A 17,295-nucleotide genomic window follows, 5' to 3' on the forward strand; every position below is an offset into this window, starting at 1 on the left:
TCCATAGTGACGCTAGCTACTAGCTCTGTTCAAGGGGCCAATACTGTACGGACAGACAAACTGGCTTTGGCTTTAGAAATACAGTCGCCGTGGCAGCTCTGCTGTTTCAGGACTGTGTGTGTGTGTGTGTGTGTGTGTGTGTGTGTGTGTGTGTGTGTGTGTGTGTGTGTGTGTGTGTGTGTGTGTGTGTGTGTGTGTGTGTGTGTGTGTGTGTGTGTGTGTGTGTGTGTGTGTGTGTGTGTGTGTGTGTGTGTGTGTGTGTGTGTGTGTGTGTGTGTTCGAGGGAGAGGAGGAGAGGAGGTGGACAGGGTTCTGGGGGTCAGTAAAGCGTGCTATGTTTAGACTAGTTTGAATGCAGTAATGAACGGAGTTTTCCTCTTCGTTCTTCTACGTGTGGTTTCTGTCCCATGAGGCACTTGGTCTTTTGGCTTCCGACGTAGTTTTAGTGGGAGACGAAGACAGAAGAGGAGTGACGGTTGGTTGTGTTGACAGTGTGTGATGATGATTCTGTTGACTGGCTTTGTGATTCCTGGGACACATTATCAGTCTGCAAATGTCTGTTGACTGAAAATTATAACTACCTTAATGTTAAAAGTATTTTATGCTTAGTACAACATCTCTCATTGAAGTGACTATAGACTACGGTATATTTATTCTCTGGTCACTATAGACTACAGTATATTTATTATCTGGTCACTATAGACTACAGTATATTTATTATCTGGTCACTATAGACTACAGTATATTTATTATCTGGTCACTATAGACTACAGTATATTTATTATCTGGTCACTATAGACTACAGTATATTTATTCTCTGGTCACTATAGACTACAGTATATTTATTCTCTGGTCACTATAGACTACAGTATATTTATTCTCTGGTCACTATAGACTACAGTATATTTATTATCTGGTCACTGTAGACTACAGTATATTTATTCTCTGGTCACTATAGACTACAGTATATTTATTATCTGGGCACTATAGACTACAGTATATTTATTATCTGGTCACTGTAGACTACAGTATATTTATTCTCTGGTCACTATAGACTACAGTATATTTATTATCTGGGCACTATAGACTACAGTATATTTATTCTCTGGGCACTATAGACTACAGTATATTTATTATCTGGTCACTATAGACTACAGTATATTTATTCTCTGGTCACTATAGGCTACAGTATATTTATTCTCTGGTCACTGTAGACTACGGTATATTTATTATCTGGTCACTATAGACTACAGTATATTTATTCTCTGGTCACTATAGACTACAGTATATTTATTCTCTGGTCACTATAGACTACAGTATATTTATTCTCTGGTCACTGTAGACTACAGTATATTTATTATCTGGTCACTATAGACTACAGTATATTTATTCTCTGGTCACTATAGACTACAGTATATTTATTATCTGGTCACTATAGACTACAGTATATTTATTCTCTGGTCACTATAGACTACAGTATATTTATTCTCTGGTCACTGTAGACTACAGTATATTTATTCTTCTCTGGTCACTATAGACTACAGTATATTTATTCTCTGGTCACTGTAGACTACTGTATATTTATTCTCTGGTCACTATAGACTACAGTATATTTATTATCTGGTCACTATAGACTACAGTATATTTATTCTCTGGTCACTATAGACTACAGTATATTTATTTTCTGGTCACTATAGACTACAGTATATTTATTCTCTGGTCACTATAGACTACAGTATATTTATTCTCTGGTCACTATAGACTACAGTATATTTATTCTCTGGTCACTATAGACTACAGTATATTTATTATCTGGTCACTATAGACTACAGTATATTTATTCTCTGGTCACTATAGACTGCAGTATATTTATTCTCTGGTCACTATAGACTACAGTATATTTATTATCTGGTCACTATAGACTACAGTATATTTATTATCTGGTCACTATAGACTACAGTATATTTATTCTCTGGTCATTAGGATGTAGGCCAGGTATGGAGGTCATTATACCTGCGCTGTAAAACTAAGTGTTTAGGATCTGAACAGCTTTCTGTAACACTTTTGAAACACATCAAGGCACTTTGAACTTCAATGAAAACGTGTCAAAGTGTTTAGATTGTAAAGACCAGTGCTTATTTACTCTAATACTAGTTAAACACACGAACAAGTTTATTCAGTACAAGTCATTAGGTTTTGTACACTAAACACTGGGGGTGTTGTTTTAACACTGTAGGGTGTAATGCCATATTTGCATATTTCCCAGCATGCTTTTCAAATGAATGTGAGAGATAACCACCAATCACTGTGTTTGTTAGTGACAGAGATATGATTGTTGCCTTCAATAACTTCTACTACTGAAGCCTGCACCAGATGACTGACTAAGTGAATGTGTTTCCATTAAAAAATGAACCCTTAATGACCTCATATTATATATGTCATACGGTCTTTAGTTATGGCCTAGTTATCCTCGACATTGTGGTTTGAAAGTCCTGGCTCACGGGCCACATCAGACCTGCAAGTCACAATGTGCTGGTTTGTGAAGTGATTATTTGTTCCTATCAGAATCCAGCCAGAGGGAGGATATCCAAGAATTAGAATATTTCAGTCAGAATGGTTGCTATGGTGAAGGACTTAACAAACAAGACGACCTAAACCAGGGCTCCCCAACTGGTGATTTCACTATTTCATTTATTTTTGGAAATCTGTTCCAAAGGATTCCTATTCATAATTAACATATAATTGTATATGTGATCATATACGCAAGGATTGAAATTTTAGTGAAATATTAAGTTTGTTTGGGCTTCTTGCAGTCAATTTGCAGTCTACAAATGTAATTATGTTCCGGATCCCTGACCAGCCGCTCTTACAAACTTGGGCTCTTACAAACTTGGGCTGTCAGCTGAATCTAAGTGAAGAACCCTGACCTAAACCATCTAAACTGGAACAACCATCTCAGTAACGAGTGGAATAAATCCATCCCCTTACCGATTGGATTTATTCCACCCGTTACTGAGATGGTTGTTCCAGTTTAGATGGTTTAGGTCAGGGTTCTTCACTTAGATTCAGCTGACAGCCCAAGTTTGCAAGAGCGGCTGATTAGTTTAGAACAATTTGAGTCATCTTTTTATAGTATAAGATCATTTATTCAATCAATGTGCATGAGGAAAAACAGATATTAAAGCAAACTATTCTAAAGATCAACAAAGCATGCTGGGAGATATGATAATGAGTGTGTCCCCCCCCCCCCCTGCTGAGAGAGTTAGTGAAAATGAACCCAACACGGTTGAGTAACAACAACACCACGTGATTGAAAATATTTCTTGACTGTTCAGTTGTTCTGAAATGTAGGTAACGTGACAGACATTCATTCCTAACACTGATCTGAATCATAGACATGGAAAGTCACATGCATTTCTAATGACTAAATACACTCTGAACAGGGCAATGGAAACGTATTTCACATCTGAACACCTAGGAGATAGGTGTTTGCCTGGTTGGAAACTGACTGGAGAAAGCTGACTTTCATGTTTAATATTGCGTTCTTTAACACTTGTGTTTAAGATGGGAACACTTAATGGCTAATCTAAACATCTAATGTTTAAGTTTCATACACAGACATTTAGGTTATAAACGTGTCACATGTTTCATGGTTTTACAGTGATTTACAATGACTCTTTTCTGTTCTAGGGAGATCGTGTGATTAGAAAAGTTGCGTCCCAAATGGCAGCCTATTCCCTACATAATGCACTACTTTTGACCAGAGCCCTATGGACCCTATTCCCTACATAGTGCACTACTTTTGACCAGAGCCCTATAGAACCCTATTCCCTACATAGTGCACTACTTTTGACCAGAGCCCTATGGACCCTATATGCCCAATGGGCCCTGGTAAAAAGTAGTTCATTATGTATGGAATAGGCTGCCATTTGGAACACAACCATGGTCCCGTTTCTAACCTCCATAAAGGGATGGTGTAGTCCTGTTTCTAACCTCCATAAAAGGGTGGTTTGGTCCTGTTTCTAACCTCTAAGAGGTATGGTTTAGTCCTGTTTCTAAGGGGTGGTTTAGTCCTGTTTCTAACCTCTAAGAGGTATGGTTTAGTCCTGTTTCTAAGGGTGGTTTAGTCCTGTTTCTAACCTCTAAGAGGTATGGTTTGGTCCTGTTTCTAAGGGTGGTTTAGTCCTGTTTCTAACCTCTAAGAGGTATGGTTTAGTCCTGTTTCTAAGGGGTGGTTTAGTCCTGTTTCTAACCTCTAAGAGGTATGGTTTAGTCCTGTTTCTAACCTCTAAGAGGTATGGTTTAGTCCTGTTTCTAAGGGGTGGTTTACTCCTGTTTCTAACCTCCAAGAGGTATGGTTTAGTCCTGTTTCTAAGGGGTGGGTTGGTCCTGTTTCTAACCTCTAAGAGGTATGGTTTAGTCCTGTTTCTAACCTCTAAGAGGTATGGTTTAGTCCTGTTTCTAAGGGGTGGTTTAGTCCTGTCTCTAAGGGTGGTTTAGTATTTTGTCTTGGAGGACCATCTATTCATTGTGTTTGTTCTCTCTCTCTCTCTCTCTCTCTCTCTCTCTCTCTCTCTCTCTCTCTCTCTCTCTCTCCAGGTCGAGACATGGCCAACACAACCCTACCGGGTTATCCCCCTCACGTACCCCCCACTGGCCAAGGCAGCTACCCCACCTCAACACTGGCCGGAATGGTTCCTGGTGAGTCTACGTTTTTTGTAGATATTACATTTTAGTTTAATATGTTATTTTCATTTCAAGATTGTATTAACAGTTTCTCAAATAAAGCAATGACCTGTAGAGTGGGACATACAGCACACATCATGAGGCTATCAAGAAACGAGTCCTGCTGGATAACTGAGAGACAGACAGAGACATGGTTAAAAGACCTCTCAGTTCCACTCCAGTATCTTAACTCATTATCTCTCTGTGGTGTATACAGTGCATGTGGCATTCCCAGGAGCTGTCGATAAACAGCTAGCGATCTCCTCTCCTCCGTCTCCCTCCCAGTCATCCACTCTGCCTCCTCAGTGGTCAGAGCACCTCCCTTTCCTCCTCTACTTAACCTGCAGTTCAGGTTCACAACAAACAGTGAAGGGTCACAACACAGAGGCATGGGAGGCCAGTCAATATTTAAATCACTATCTCTCTAAGGAGGGTCAGGCTGTGCCAGGGCTAGTGTTTCACTGCCAGAACACAGCAACCAGACACTGGGGTGAGACGGGATGGGACAGGATGCATTCTGGTTACAGCACTGATTCACTGGTTGTTTCCTGGTATCCCCCCTCCCTGTGCACGTATACCCCAACCCAGCACAGGCAGCACGCACCGCCATTTGTCTTTGAGCTGATCAACCCATGCAGAAAGGAAATCCAATCGAGTGCACAGCTGTGTTAGAAAATCATTAACCGATTACAGCATGCTCAAATGGCTTCAGGATTCAGACCCCCCCACCCCGCTCTCCCGCGTCCATCCGTGCGATCACTGTTCTGTCCACTGGATGTAATGCACACTGGTGATTTTAATTTCAGCATAGAGTATCAGCAACACACACAGAGCCTTCACAAAGTGTTCACACTCCTTGACTTTTTCCACATTTTGAGGTGTTTTGCAGCCTGAATTTAAAATGGATTCAGTGTCACTGATACACACAGTACCTCACAATGTCAAAGGGCAATTATGTATAAATGTTTACAAATGAATGAAAAATGAAAAGCTGAAATGTTGTGAGTCAATACGTGTTCAAGCCCTTTGTTACGGAGATCCTTTGTTAAGGTGATCCTAATTAAGTTCAGGAGTAAAAATGAGCTTAACGAGTCCCATAATCATTTTATTTTACCTTTATTTAACTAGGCAAGTCAGTTAAGAACAAATTCTTATTTTCAATGACGGCCTGGGAACAGTGGGTTAACTGCCTGTTCAGGGGCAGAACAACAGAGTTGTACCTTGTCAGCTCGGGGATTTGAAATTGCAACCTTTCGGTTACTAGTCCAACGCTCTAAGCACTAGGCTACGCTGCCGCCCCATTGCATGGACTCTGTATCCAATAGTAGTGTTTAACATGATTTTTAAATGACCACCCCACTTCTGTACCCTCTGGTCCCTCAACCACAAAGACCAGGGAGGTTTTCTTCTCCAATGGTTCGCAAAGAAGGGCACCTATTGGTTGCCAGTGAATATCCTTTTGAGCATGGTACAGTTATTAAATACAGCAATACTAAACAACCAACTTGACAGAGCTTGAAGAATTTAAAAAATAAAATCATGGGCAAATATTGTACAATCCAGGTGTGGAAAGCTCTTAGAAACTTACCCAGAAAGACTCGACAGTTGAAATCACTGCCAAAGGTGATTCTAACATGAATTGTAAATTTTATACAAATGTTAGAATCTTTCTAATACTTTGATGTTACAGTATGTAGATAATTGACCCCCCCAAAAAAGACAATTCAATCCATTTGAATGACTCTTTGTAAACACAACAACATGTGGAAAAAGTCCAGGGGTGTGAATACCTTGTGAAGGCAGTGTAACTGTGGAATATGAATCAAACACAAAGAGATGTGGTCTTTGTCTGGTTAATACACATGGGGTTTTGACGTTGGGCAGTCACATGGTTAAAATATTGTATTTGCATTGTAACTCTTTATATTAGTACATGAGTACTTCCATAGTGTAAAGTCACTGTAATTACATGAGTACTTCCACAGTGTAAAGTGACTGTAATTACATGAGTACTTCCACAGTGTAAAGTCACTGTGATTACATGAGTACTTCCACAGTGTAAAGTCACTGTAATTGCATGAGTACTTCCACAGTGTAAAGACAATGTAATTACATGAGTACTTCCACAGTGTAAAGTCACTGTAATTACATGAGTACTTCCACAGTGTAAAGTGACTGTAATTACATGAGTACTTCCACAGTGTAAAGTCACTGTGATTACATGAGTACTTCCACAGTGTAAAGTCACTGTAATTACATGAGTACTTCCACAGTGTAAAGTCATTGTAATTACATGAGTACTTCCACAGTGTAAAGTCACTGTGATTACATGAGTACTTCCACAGTGTAAAGTCGCTGTAATTACATGAGTACTTCCACAGTGTAAAGTCACTGTAATTACATGAGTACTTCCACAGTGTAAAGTGACTGTGATTACATGAGTACTTCCACAGTGCAAAGTGACTGTGATGTAACGTGCTCTCTATTATTTCCATGACAGTCAGTTCATCTGGTTGGAGATGGAGAACACAATGTGTTTTTTTGTCACCACGTCTTATCAAATATATATTTTTTTATCACTCAGTCGTTCTCATCAGTCACAAGCCACCAGCAGTAACATGGTGCTGGTGGCTCTCCTTTAAACCCTTCATTTATCTGACCCACAGACACTAAGATTTAGTGACAGGCCCCAAACACTGTTAAAATCTCAGCCTTTTATTGTCTCATAAAAGAATAAAACGTGTTGGACCAACAGCATTGCTCACTGGCATGGTCTAAGTTACTTCCTGCCCGCACTGAACTTCTGTGGCACAAAACAGCCAGACCTGGGGGTTCAGATCTATAGAAAGGGGTTGCCTTTCCTCGGAGGAAGTCGATAACAAGAGTTTATAATGCCATTTCAACCATGAGAAAGGATGCTAGCAAATGTGTTAAAATCACAGTGTTTATTTAGTTGTATGATGTGGAATATAGACAAGGTACAGGACAGTAGTTACTATGACAGCAGGTGTTAAGAGGTACAGGACAGTAGATACTATGACAGCAGGTGAGGTACAGGACAGTAGATACTATGACAGCAGGTGTTAAGAGGTACAGGACAGTAGATACTATGACAGCAGGTGTTAAGAGGTACAGGACAGTAGATACTATGACAGCAGGTGTTAAGAGGTACTGGACAGTAGGTACTATGACAGCAGGTGAGGTACAGGACAGTAGATACTATGACAGCAGGTGTAATGAGGTACAGGACAGTAGATACTATGACAGCAGGTGAGGTACAGGACAGTAGATACTATGACAGCAGGTGAGGTACAGGACAGTAGATACTATGACAGCAGGTGAGGTACAGGACAGTAGATACTATGACAGCAGGTGTAATGAGGTACAGGACAGTAGATACTATGACAGCAGGTGAGGTACAGGACAGTAGATACTGTGACAGCAGGTGTTATGAGGTACAGGACAGTAGATACTATGACAGCAGGTGTTAAGAGGTACTGGACAGTAGGTACTATGACAGCAGGTGTTAAGAGGTACAGGACAGTAGATACTATGACAGCAGGTGTTAAGAGGTACAGGACAGTAGATACTATGACAGCAGGTGAGGTACAGGACAGTAGAATAGAGAGAGTACCACTACCAGACCCACACACATCAGCAGAAGAGACTGCCTAGAGTGTAGCCTGTTTACCAGATAGCCAGTGGAGAGAAAGAAGAATACACACCATATAAAACCCACATCACAGCACAGGGGTAACCCAAACAAGAATACCTCATACAATAATACTAATACTAATAATGGCAGAGCAATTCAACAGCAACTTCATACAAGAACGAACCCAGTCATCAACATAGGATTTGCAATAATCTGTATTATTTTCTAGTGGGTGAGTGCAGAGGGTATGAATGTGGGGGGTGTTCGTCGACACAACAAAGGCCTATGACAGTGGGTGTTAAGAGTGACAGGACAGTAGATACTATGACAGTGGGTGTTAAGAGTGACAGGACAGTAGATACTATGACAGCAGGTGTTAAGAGGTACAGGACAGTAGATACTATGACAGCAGGTGTTAAGAGTGACAGGACAGTAGATACTATGACAGTGGGTGTTAAGAGTGACAGGACAGTAGATACTATGACAGTGGGTGTTAAGAGTGACAGGACAGTAGATACTATGACAGTGGGTGTTAAGAGTGACAGGACAGTAGATACTATGACAGTGGGTGTTAAGAGGTACAGGACAGTAGATACTATGACAGTGGGTGTTAAGAGGTACAGGACAGTAGATACTATGACAGTGGGTGTTAAGAGGTACAGGACAGTAGATACTATGACAGTGGGTGTTAAGAGGTACAGGACAGTAGATACTATGACAGTGGGTGTTAAGAGTGACAGGACAGTAGATACTATGACAGCGGGTGTTAAGAGGTACAGGACAGTAGATACTATGACAGTGGGTGTTAAGAGTGACAGGACAGTAGATACTATGACAGTGGGTGTTAAGAGTGACAGGACAGTAGATACTATGACAGTGGGTGTTAAGAGTGACAGGACAGTAGATACTATGACAGTGGGTGTTAAGAGTGACAGGACAGTAGATACTATGACAGCAGGTGTTAAGAGGTACAGGACAGTAGATACTATGACAGTGGGTGTTAAGAGTGACAGGACAGTAGGTACTATGACAGCAGGTGAGGTACAGGACAGTAGATACTATGACAGCAGGTGAGGTACAGGACAGTAGATACTATGACAGCGGGTGTTAAGAGTGACAGGACAGTAGGTACTATGACAGCAGGTGTTAAGAGGTACAGGACAGTAGATACTATGACAGTGGGTGTTAAGAGTGACAGGACAGTAGATACTATGACAGTGGGTGAGGTACAGGACAGTAGATACTATGACAGTGGGTGTTAAGAGTGACAGGACAGTAGGTACTATGACAGCAGGTGAGGTACAGGACAGTAGATACTATGACAGTGGGTGTTAAGAGTGACAGGACAGTAGGTACTATGACAGCAGGTGAGGTACAGGACAGTAGATACTATGACAGCAGGTGAGGTACAGGACAGTAGATACTATGACAGTGGGTGTTAAGAGGTACAGGACAGTAGATACTATGACAGCGGGTGTTAAGAGGTACAGGACAGTAGATACTATGACAGCGGGTGTTAAGAGGTACAGGACAGTAGATACTATGACAGTGGGTGTTAAGAGGTACAGGACAGTAGATACTATGACAGTGGGTGTTAAGAGTGACAGGACAGTAGATACTATGACAGTGGGTGTTAAGAGTGACAGGACAGTAGATACTATGACAGTGGGTGTTAAGAGTGACAGGACAGTAGATACTATGACAGCGGGTGAGGTACAGGACAGTAGATACTATGACAGTGGGTGTTAAGAGTGACAGGACAGTAGATACTATGACAGTGGGTGTTAAGAGTGACAGGACAGTAGATACTATGACAGTGGGTGAGGTACAGGACAGTAGATACTATGACAGCAGGTGAGGTACAGGACAGTAGATACTATGACAGCAGGTGTAATGAGGTACAGGACAGTAGATACTATGACAGCAGGTGAGGTACAGGACAGTAGATACTATGACAGCAGGTGAGGTACAGGACAGTAGATACTATGACAGCAGGTGAGGTACAGGACAGTATATACTATGACAGCAGGTGTAATGAGGTACAGGACAGTAGATACTATGACAGCAGGTGAGGTACAGGACAGTAGATACTGTGACAGCAGGTGTTATGAGGTACAGGACAGTAGATACTATGACAGCAGGTGTTAAGAGGTACTGGACAGTAGGTACTATGACAGCAGGTGTTAAGAGGTACAGGACAGTAGATACTATGACAGCAGGTGTTAAGAGGTACAGGACAGTAGATACTATGACAGCAGGTGAGGTACAGGACAGTAGAATAGAGAGAGTACCACTACCAGACCCACACACATCAGCAGAAGAGACTGCCTAGAGTGTAGCCTGTTTACCAGATAGCCAGTGGAGAGAAAGAAGAATACACACCATATAAAACCCACATCACAGCACAGGGGTAACCCAAACAAGAATACCTCATACAATAATACTAATACTAATAATGGCAGAGCAATTCAACAGCAACTTCATACAAGAACGAACCCAGTCATCAACATAGGATTTGCAATAATCTGTATTATTTTCTAGTGGGTGAGTGCAGAGGGTATGAATGTGGGGGGTGTTCGTCGACACAACAAAGGCCTATGACAGTGGGTGTTAAGAGTGACAGGACAGTAGATACTATGACAGTGGGTGTTAAGAGTGACAGGACAGTAGATACTATGACAGTGGGTGTTAAGAGTGACAGGACAGTAGATACTATGACAGCAGGTGAGGTACAGGACAGTAGATACTATGACAGCAGGTGTTAAGAGGTACAGGACAGTAGATACTATGACAGCAGGTGTTAAGAGTGACAGGACAGTAGATACTATGACAGCAGGTGAGGTACAGGACAGTAGATACTATGACAGCAGGTGTAATGAGGTACAGGACAGTAGATACTATGACAGTGGGTGTTAAGAGTGACAGGACAGTAGATACTATGACAGTGGGTGTTAAGAGTGACAGGACAGTAGATACTATGACAGCAGGTGAGGTACAGGACAGTAGATACTATGACAGCAGGTGTAATGAGGTACAGGACAGTAGATACTATGACAGTGGGTGTTAAGAGGTACAGGACAGTAGATACTATGACAGTGGGTGTTAAGAGTGACAGGACAGTAGATACTATGACAGTGGGTGTTAAGAGTGACAAGAAAGTAGATACTATGACAGTGGGTGTTAAGAGTGACAGGACAGTAGATACTATGACAGTGGGTGTTAAGAGTGACAGGACAGTAGATACTATGACAGCGGGTGTTAAGAGTGACAGGACAGTAGATACTACGACAGTGGGTGTGGAAGACCACAACTGTCAGATTGTCATCAGATCTTTCAGTCTTGTATCATTCAAATTAAATGAAGAGAAATAATAATAACTAAATAACTTGGTTGACTAGTCTCACATAAATGACTATTAAATTACCCCCATATGTTATATATGAGGGGAAATGGCTAGCAAGTGAAAGAGTTTTACAAGATAATGGAATGGGACTTTAAAAATGGTAATTGTTTTGTTTGTTTTACAGGGAGTGAGTTTACAGGAAACCCTTACAGTCATCCACAGTACACGACCTACAACGAGGCATGGCGGTTCAGCAACCCAGCATTACTAAGTGAGTGTGACTGACTGGACTCTTACAGCATATCACAACCACTACAGTGTTATTATATATATTTTTTTTAACATATCCCTTTAAAAAAAAAATAAATGCATTGCAAATTATTATTTTTTGTATTAGACTTGGCCGTTATAATGAATTTACAACAGCTAACGGATACAACCGTTAGAATAGGAGTTATTGAGAAGACCACAGGAGACATAATTACAGTGTTTTGTGGGTTATGGTGGATGTTGTTTCCAACGGTCCATTTCTTCTGTTAACCTTCCAGGTTCCCCTTATTATTATAGTGCCACATCCAGAGGTTCCGGACCACCTACTGCTGCCACGGCATATGACCGCCACTAGTTACCATGGAAACCAAATCAACCACCACCACCTACACCATGACTACAACCATGGCTTCGGCAGCGTCCATGTTGCCCCGGTGTGAACAGAGGGCATGAGGGGATACCGTTAAAGACAGCTAACAGGCAGCTCCATTTCCTGTAAATCCCACTACTACACACAACAGAAGAAGAACGGTCCTCCTGGATACCACACTACTACACACAACAGAAGAAGAACGGTCCTCCTGGATACCACACTACTACACACAACAGAAGAAGAACGGTCCTCCTGGATACCACACTACTACACACAACAGAAGAAGAACGGTCCTCCTGTATATCACACTACTACACACAACAGAAGAAGAACAGTCCTCCTGGATACCACACTACTACACACAACAGAAGAAGAACGGTCCTCCTGGATACCACACTACTACACACAACAGAAGAAGAACGGTCCTCCTGGATACCACACTACTACACACAACAGAAGAAGAACAGTCCTCCTGTATATCACACTACTACACACAACAGAAGAAGAACGGTCCTCCTGGATACCACACTACTACACACAACAGAAGAAGAACGGTCCTCCTGGATACCACACTACTACACACAACAGAAGAAAAACGGTCCTCCTGGATACCACACTACTACACACAACAGAAGAAGAACGGTCCTCCGGGATACTACACAAAACAGAAAATTACCTGATCGTTCGGGATACCACACTACTACACACAACAGAAAATTACCTGATCGTTCGGGATACCACACTACTACACACAACAGAAGAAGAACGGTCCTCCTGGATACCACACTACTACACACAACAGAAAATTACCTGATCGTTCGGGATACCACACTACTACACACAACAGAAAATTACCTGATCGTTCGGGATACCACACTACTACACACAACAGAAAATGACCTGATCGTTCAGGATACCACACTACTACACACAACAGAAAATTACCTGATCGTTCAGGATACCATGCAGACAACTTCCCATCAACCATGAATTTGAATTCCTTCAAAGTAGTGAAAAATGTAAAATTCTTCGTTCTGATCTGCGTGACTGTACATTACCACTAGAGACTTTGAAAGACTATATATACGTGATACTACTGAGGTTACTGAGGTAAAAAAAGAAAATAAAAAAAGTTTTGAAAATGAAAAGGAGGAATTTGTATCTTTTCCTTTTTTGTAATGGTCCTCCGTTTGTTTTTCCTCCTTGGTGGATCAAAACGTTACATTGACTGATCTGTCGGCTGACGGAGGGACCCGTCCTGAGCTGAGAGTCCAGTACAGTATAGTAGCAGGCTGTTGTTCCCTTCCTTCTGCATCGGTCTGAACCTTCTACTCTACGGGCAGTGCAATGAGATCAAAGCTAAAGACATTGGCGTCGATGCGACTAAGGCTGCCGCAGCTTGGTTCCACTCCTCTATTACAAACAAACGTACAGTCATTTTTGTAACCAACCAAACGTTCAAGCATGATTAAATGAATCAGTTGCTTTTTTTTGATGATGATGCCAGGAGCAGATTATAAGGCGGTGTTCTCTGTGATACACAATCAGATGGAGGGAAAAGAAAACAAGAAAACGCTGAATTGATAAATGAGAAGGACATTGTGACATACCGTGTGGTCTTCTAATTTACAAGTTTTAAAAATTAAAAATAAACCTAGTAAATATATTCTTAAAGATTTTTTTATTTTGTTTTTATAATTGTTATTGACATCTTAATGAATTGCAAATAATATGCTTGACTTTTTGTTGTTGTCATTTTTATTTGTCAGGATACTAGAAATAATCAGGCAGAATCTATTTTGTATTTGTTTTTAATTTTGCACTATTTTTTGAGTTTTGACACACTGGGAGCTCTATTATGCAGACTTTGACCTGGAGGTTTGACACACTGGGAGCGCTATTATGCAGGCGTTTGAACCTGGATGTCTATTTGTCTTGTTTTACAGTATGTTATTACGTTGAAGAACCGTTCAAAGGAAGAAGAAACAAATAACCATGACATCATCACGACTTCATCGCGACTTCATCACGACATCATCATGACATCATCACGACTTCATCACGACATCATCACGACATCATCACGACATCATCATGACATCATCACGACTTCATCACGACATCATCACGACATCATCACGACTTCATCACGACATCATCACGACTTCATCACGACATCATCATCACGACATCATCACGACTTCATCGCGACATCATCACGACTTCATCGCGACATCATCACGACTTCATCGCAACATCATCACGACTTCATCACGACTTCATCACGACATCATCACGACTTCATCACGACATCATCATCACGACTTCATCACGACATCATCACGACTTCATCACGACATCATCACGACATCATCACGATTTCATCACGACATCATCATCACGACTTCATCACAACATCATTACGACATCATCACGACTTCATCACGACTTCATCACGACATCATCATCAAGACTTCATCACGACTTCATCACGACTTCATCGTGACCTTTTGGTCTGGAGAGGCACTTCAGACGTCGCTGCTTTCTGTTGACCGTTTCCTTGACTTCCCAGTAGCATTATGTCTGGAGACGCTCTGGTAAAACACTACTGCAATTCCCCCAGTTTGTCTCTACCTTATGTAGTACGCTTACTATCCACACATACTCAACCCGGGAAGTTAGCTAGCTAACATTTTAAGTTTGAACCTAAGTCTTTGGCATTAAGATATAGCATAACATTTGCTCAATTAACTATTTTTCTTTGACTAACTAATTAAATCATTAATAGTCAAGTTTAATGGTTATTGCTTGCATCCTGTATGGCACCCAATTCCCTTTATAGTGCACTACTTTTGACCAGAAGTAGTGTACTACGGTGGGAATAGGGCTCCGTTTGATACGCAGAAATAGTATCGTTAGTACAGTAATTTAGTTCTGATGTGGCCTTCGTCACATAATGATGTGTCAACAAAAGTTTCAACTAAAAGGCAAAGATTTCAGTTAAATGCCTTAATCATATGCAGGTTGTTGTTTGTTTTTTTAGTCAAGGTTTCAACTTCCTATATATATTTTATTTTCGTTTTGTCGTATAAGACGTCATGTGACTTATCCAGTTGGTTTGTCTTGAAATCACACCGGTAACACCGACCTGGCTGGAAGAAACGTGATTAAACATTATCTTGCATCGTTTAACTGTCAAGTGAATGTATTTTTTTTTACCACATTTGCCAAAGACTTTAGTTCTTGTTCTTGTTTCTTCTATTTACAGCCTGCATACGTCTGCATTGTGAGAGCAGTATTATAGGGAGAAAACACACACAACTTGTCCCAGTTAATGAAAGTACATGTATCAATTCTATGCAGAGCAGAGAACGGTCGTCATTATTATGCATATTTAGCTGTAAAAACCCATAGGAAGGTGATTGAATTTATTTAATGTTATGTTATTTACAAAACTGTTGATTTATTTGTAGAATAATTTGTGTATAATGTGAAAACACTTGACTTTCACTCTGTAAATACAGTGAAATAATATGTACATCTCTGATCCTCTGTATTATGCCCTCTCGTCCACTGGAGTCTCACTGGTACAGTTCAATAATAAAGTGTCTAAACTCTTCTAAGTCATGGTAGAGCACGGTACTACTTTCCTGTCATGGACACACACACACACGCACGCACGCACACATACGCACGCGCACGCGCACACACACACACACACACACACACACACACACACACACACACACACACACACACACACATACACATACACATACACACGCACGCACGCACGCACGCACACACACACACACACACACACACACACACACACACACACACACACACACACACACACACACACACACACACACACACACACACACACACACACACACACATACACATACACCTACACATACACACACACACACACATACACACACACACACGCACACACCTTGTGGGATTGGAAAAATAACTACACACACTGAGAAAGTAGAAAGAGAGACATCGGTTTATGTCTTGTGTTAACTCTCAATGAGACCAACACAGTAGGACATAACTGCTATCCAGTATTATATAAATAAACAACTGATGAGACCAACACAGTAGGACATAACTGCTATCCAGTATTATATATATAAACAACTGATGAGACCAACACAGTAGGACATAACTGCTATCCAGGTTTATATCTAAAACAACTGATGAGACCAACACTTCGGGGGAATGACATAGATTACATTTGCGATTACATTTAGTTACATGTAAGAGTTATCTAAACTGACTAAATAATATGGAATCATTTACTGAATATATCACCACAGATTTAACAAAGTAATATTTGTTTCCATAATATACTCCTATACCATGTCTCTACTGAATTCACTGAACATGCAATTGTACCATTGTATTTACTTTGAGAAGGGGGCTTAGACCATAATGTACATTGGGAGGGAGGGCTGCAGTTATAAGAATGCCTTCTAAATGTTTTCTGCCCGATGAGGATCACTGAACACATAACATGTTTAAGCTCACTGTGGCTTTGTAAAGCAGGATTAGTATTTCTAACTAATGTCGCTGAATTCAATTAGTGTTAAATTACAGAGAGAGAGGGGGAGAGAGAGAGAGGGGGGGAGAGAGAGAGAGAGAGAGAGAGAGAGAGAGAGAGAGAGAGAGAGAGAGAGAGAGAGAGAGAGAGAGAGAGAGAGAGAGAGAGAGAGAGAGAGAGAGAGAGAGAGAGAGAGAGAGAGAGAGAGAGAGAGAGAGAGAGAGAGAGAGAGAGAGAGAGAGAGAGAGAGAGAGAGAGAGAGAGAGAGAGAGAGAGAGAGAGAGAGAGAGAGAGTATGAGAGAGAGAGAGAGAGAGAGCGAGAGACAGAGAGGAAAGAGAGACAGACAGACAGACAGACAGACAGACAGACAGA

At 41.0% G+C, this 17,295-nt stretch overlaps 1 protein-coding gene across 1 annotated transcript; it reads left to right on the plus strand.

The window, feature by feature from the left end:
• The first annotated feature begins 4,592 nt into the window (after positions 1-4,592).
• On the plus strand, positions 4,593-12,577 carry LOC124023837 (paired box protein Pax-2a-like). Its single transcript, XM_046338046.1, has 3 exons — positions 4,593-4,701; positions 11,908-11,994; positions 12,291-12,577. Exons 1-3 carry the CDS (start codon positions 4,608-4,610, stop codon positions 12,431-12,433), a joined length of 324 nt encoding a protein of 107 aa, XP_046194002.1. The 5' UTR covers positions 4,593-4,607; the 3' UTR covers positions 12,434-12,577.
• The last annotated feature ends 4,718 nt before the right edge of the window (positions 12,578-17,295 follow it).

Source organism: Oncorhynchus gorbuscha, unplaced genomic scaffold, assembly GCF_021184085.1.
Source record: "Oncorhynchus gorbuscha isolate QuinsamMale2020 ecotype Even-year unplaced genomic scaffold, OgorEven_v1.0 Un_scaffold_1698, whole genome shotgun sequence".
Classification (NCBI taxonomy): Eukaryota; Metazoa; Chordata; class Actinopteri; order Salmoniformes; family Salmonidae; genus Oncorhynchus; species Oncorhynchus gorbuscha.

What these genes read in the sequence shown, in the direction of transcription:
- LOC124023837 (XM_046338046.1), top strand. Translation starts at nt 4,608, where the DNA reads ATGGCCAACACAACCCTACCGGGTTATCCCCCTCACGTACCCCCCACT. An exon ending in ACTGGCCGGAATGGTTCCTG is followed by an intron (nt 4,702 to 11,907) that starts GTGAGTCTACGT and finishes TTTGTTTTACAG; the next exon opens with GGAGTGAGTTTACAGGAAAC. An exon ending in CAGCAACCCAGCATTACTAA is followed by an intron (nt 11,995 to 12,290) that starts GTGAGTGTGACT and finishes TTATTATTATAG; the next exon opens with TGCCACATCCAGAGGTTCCG.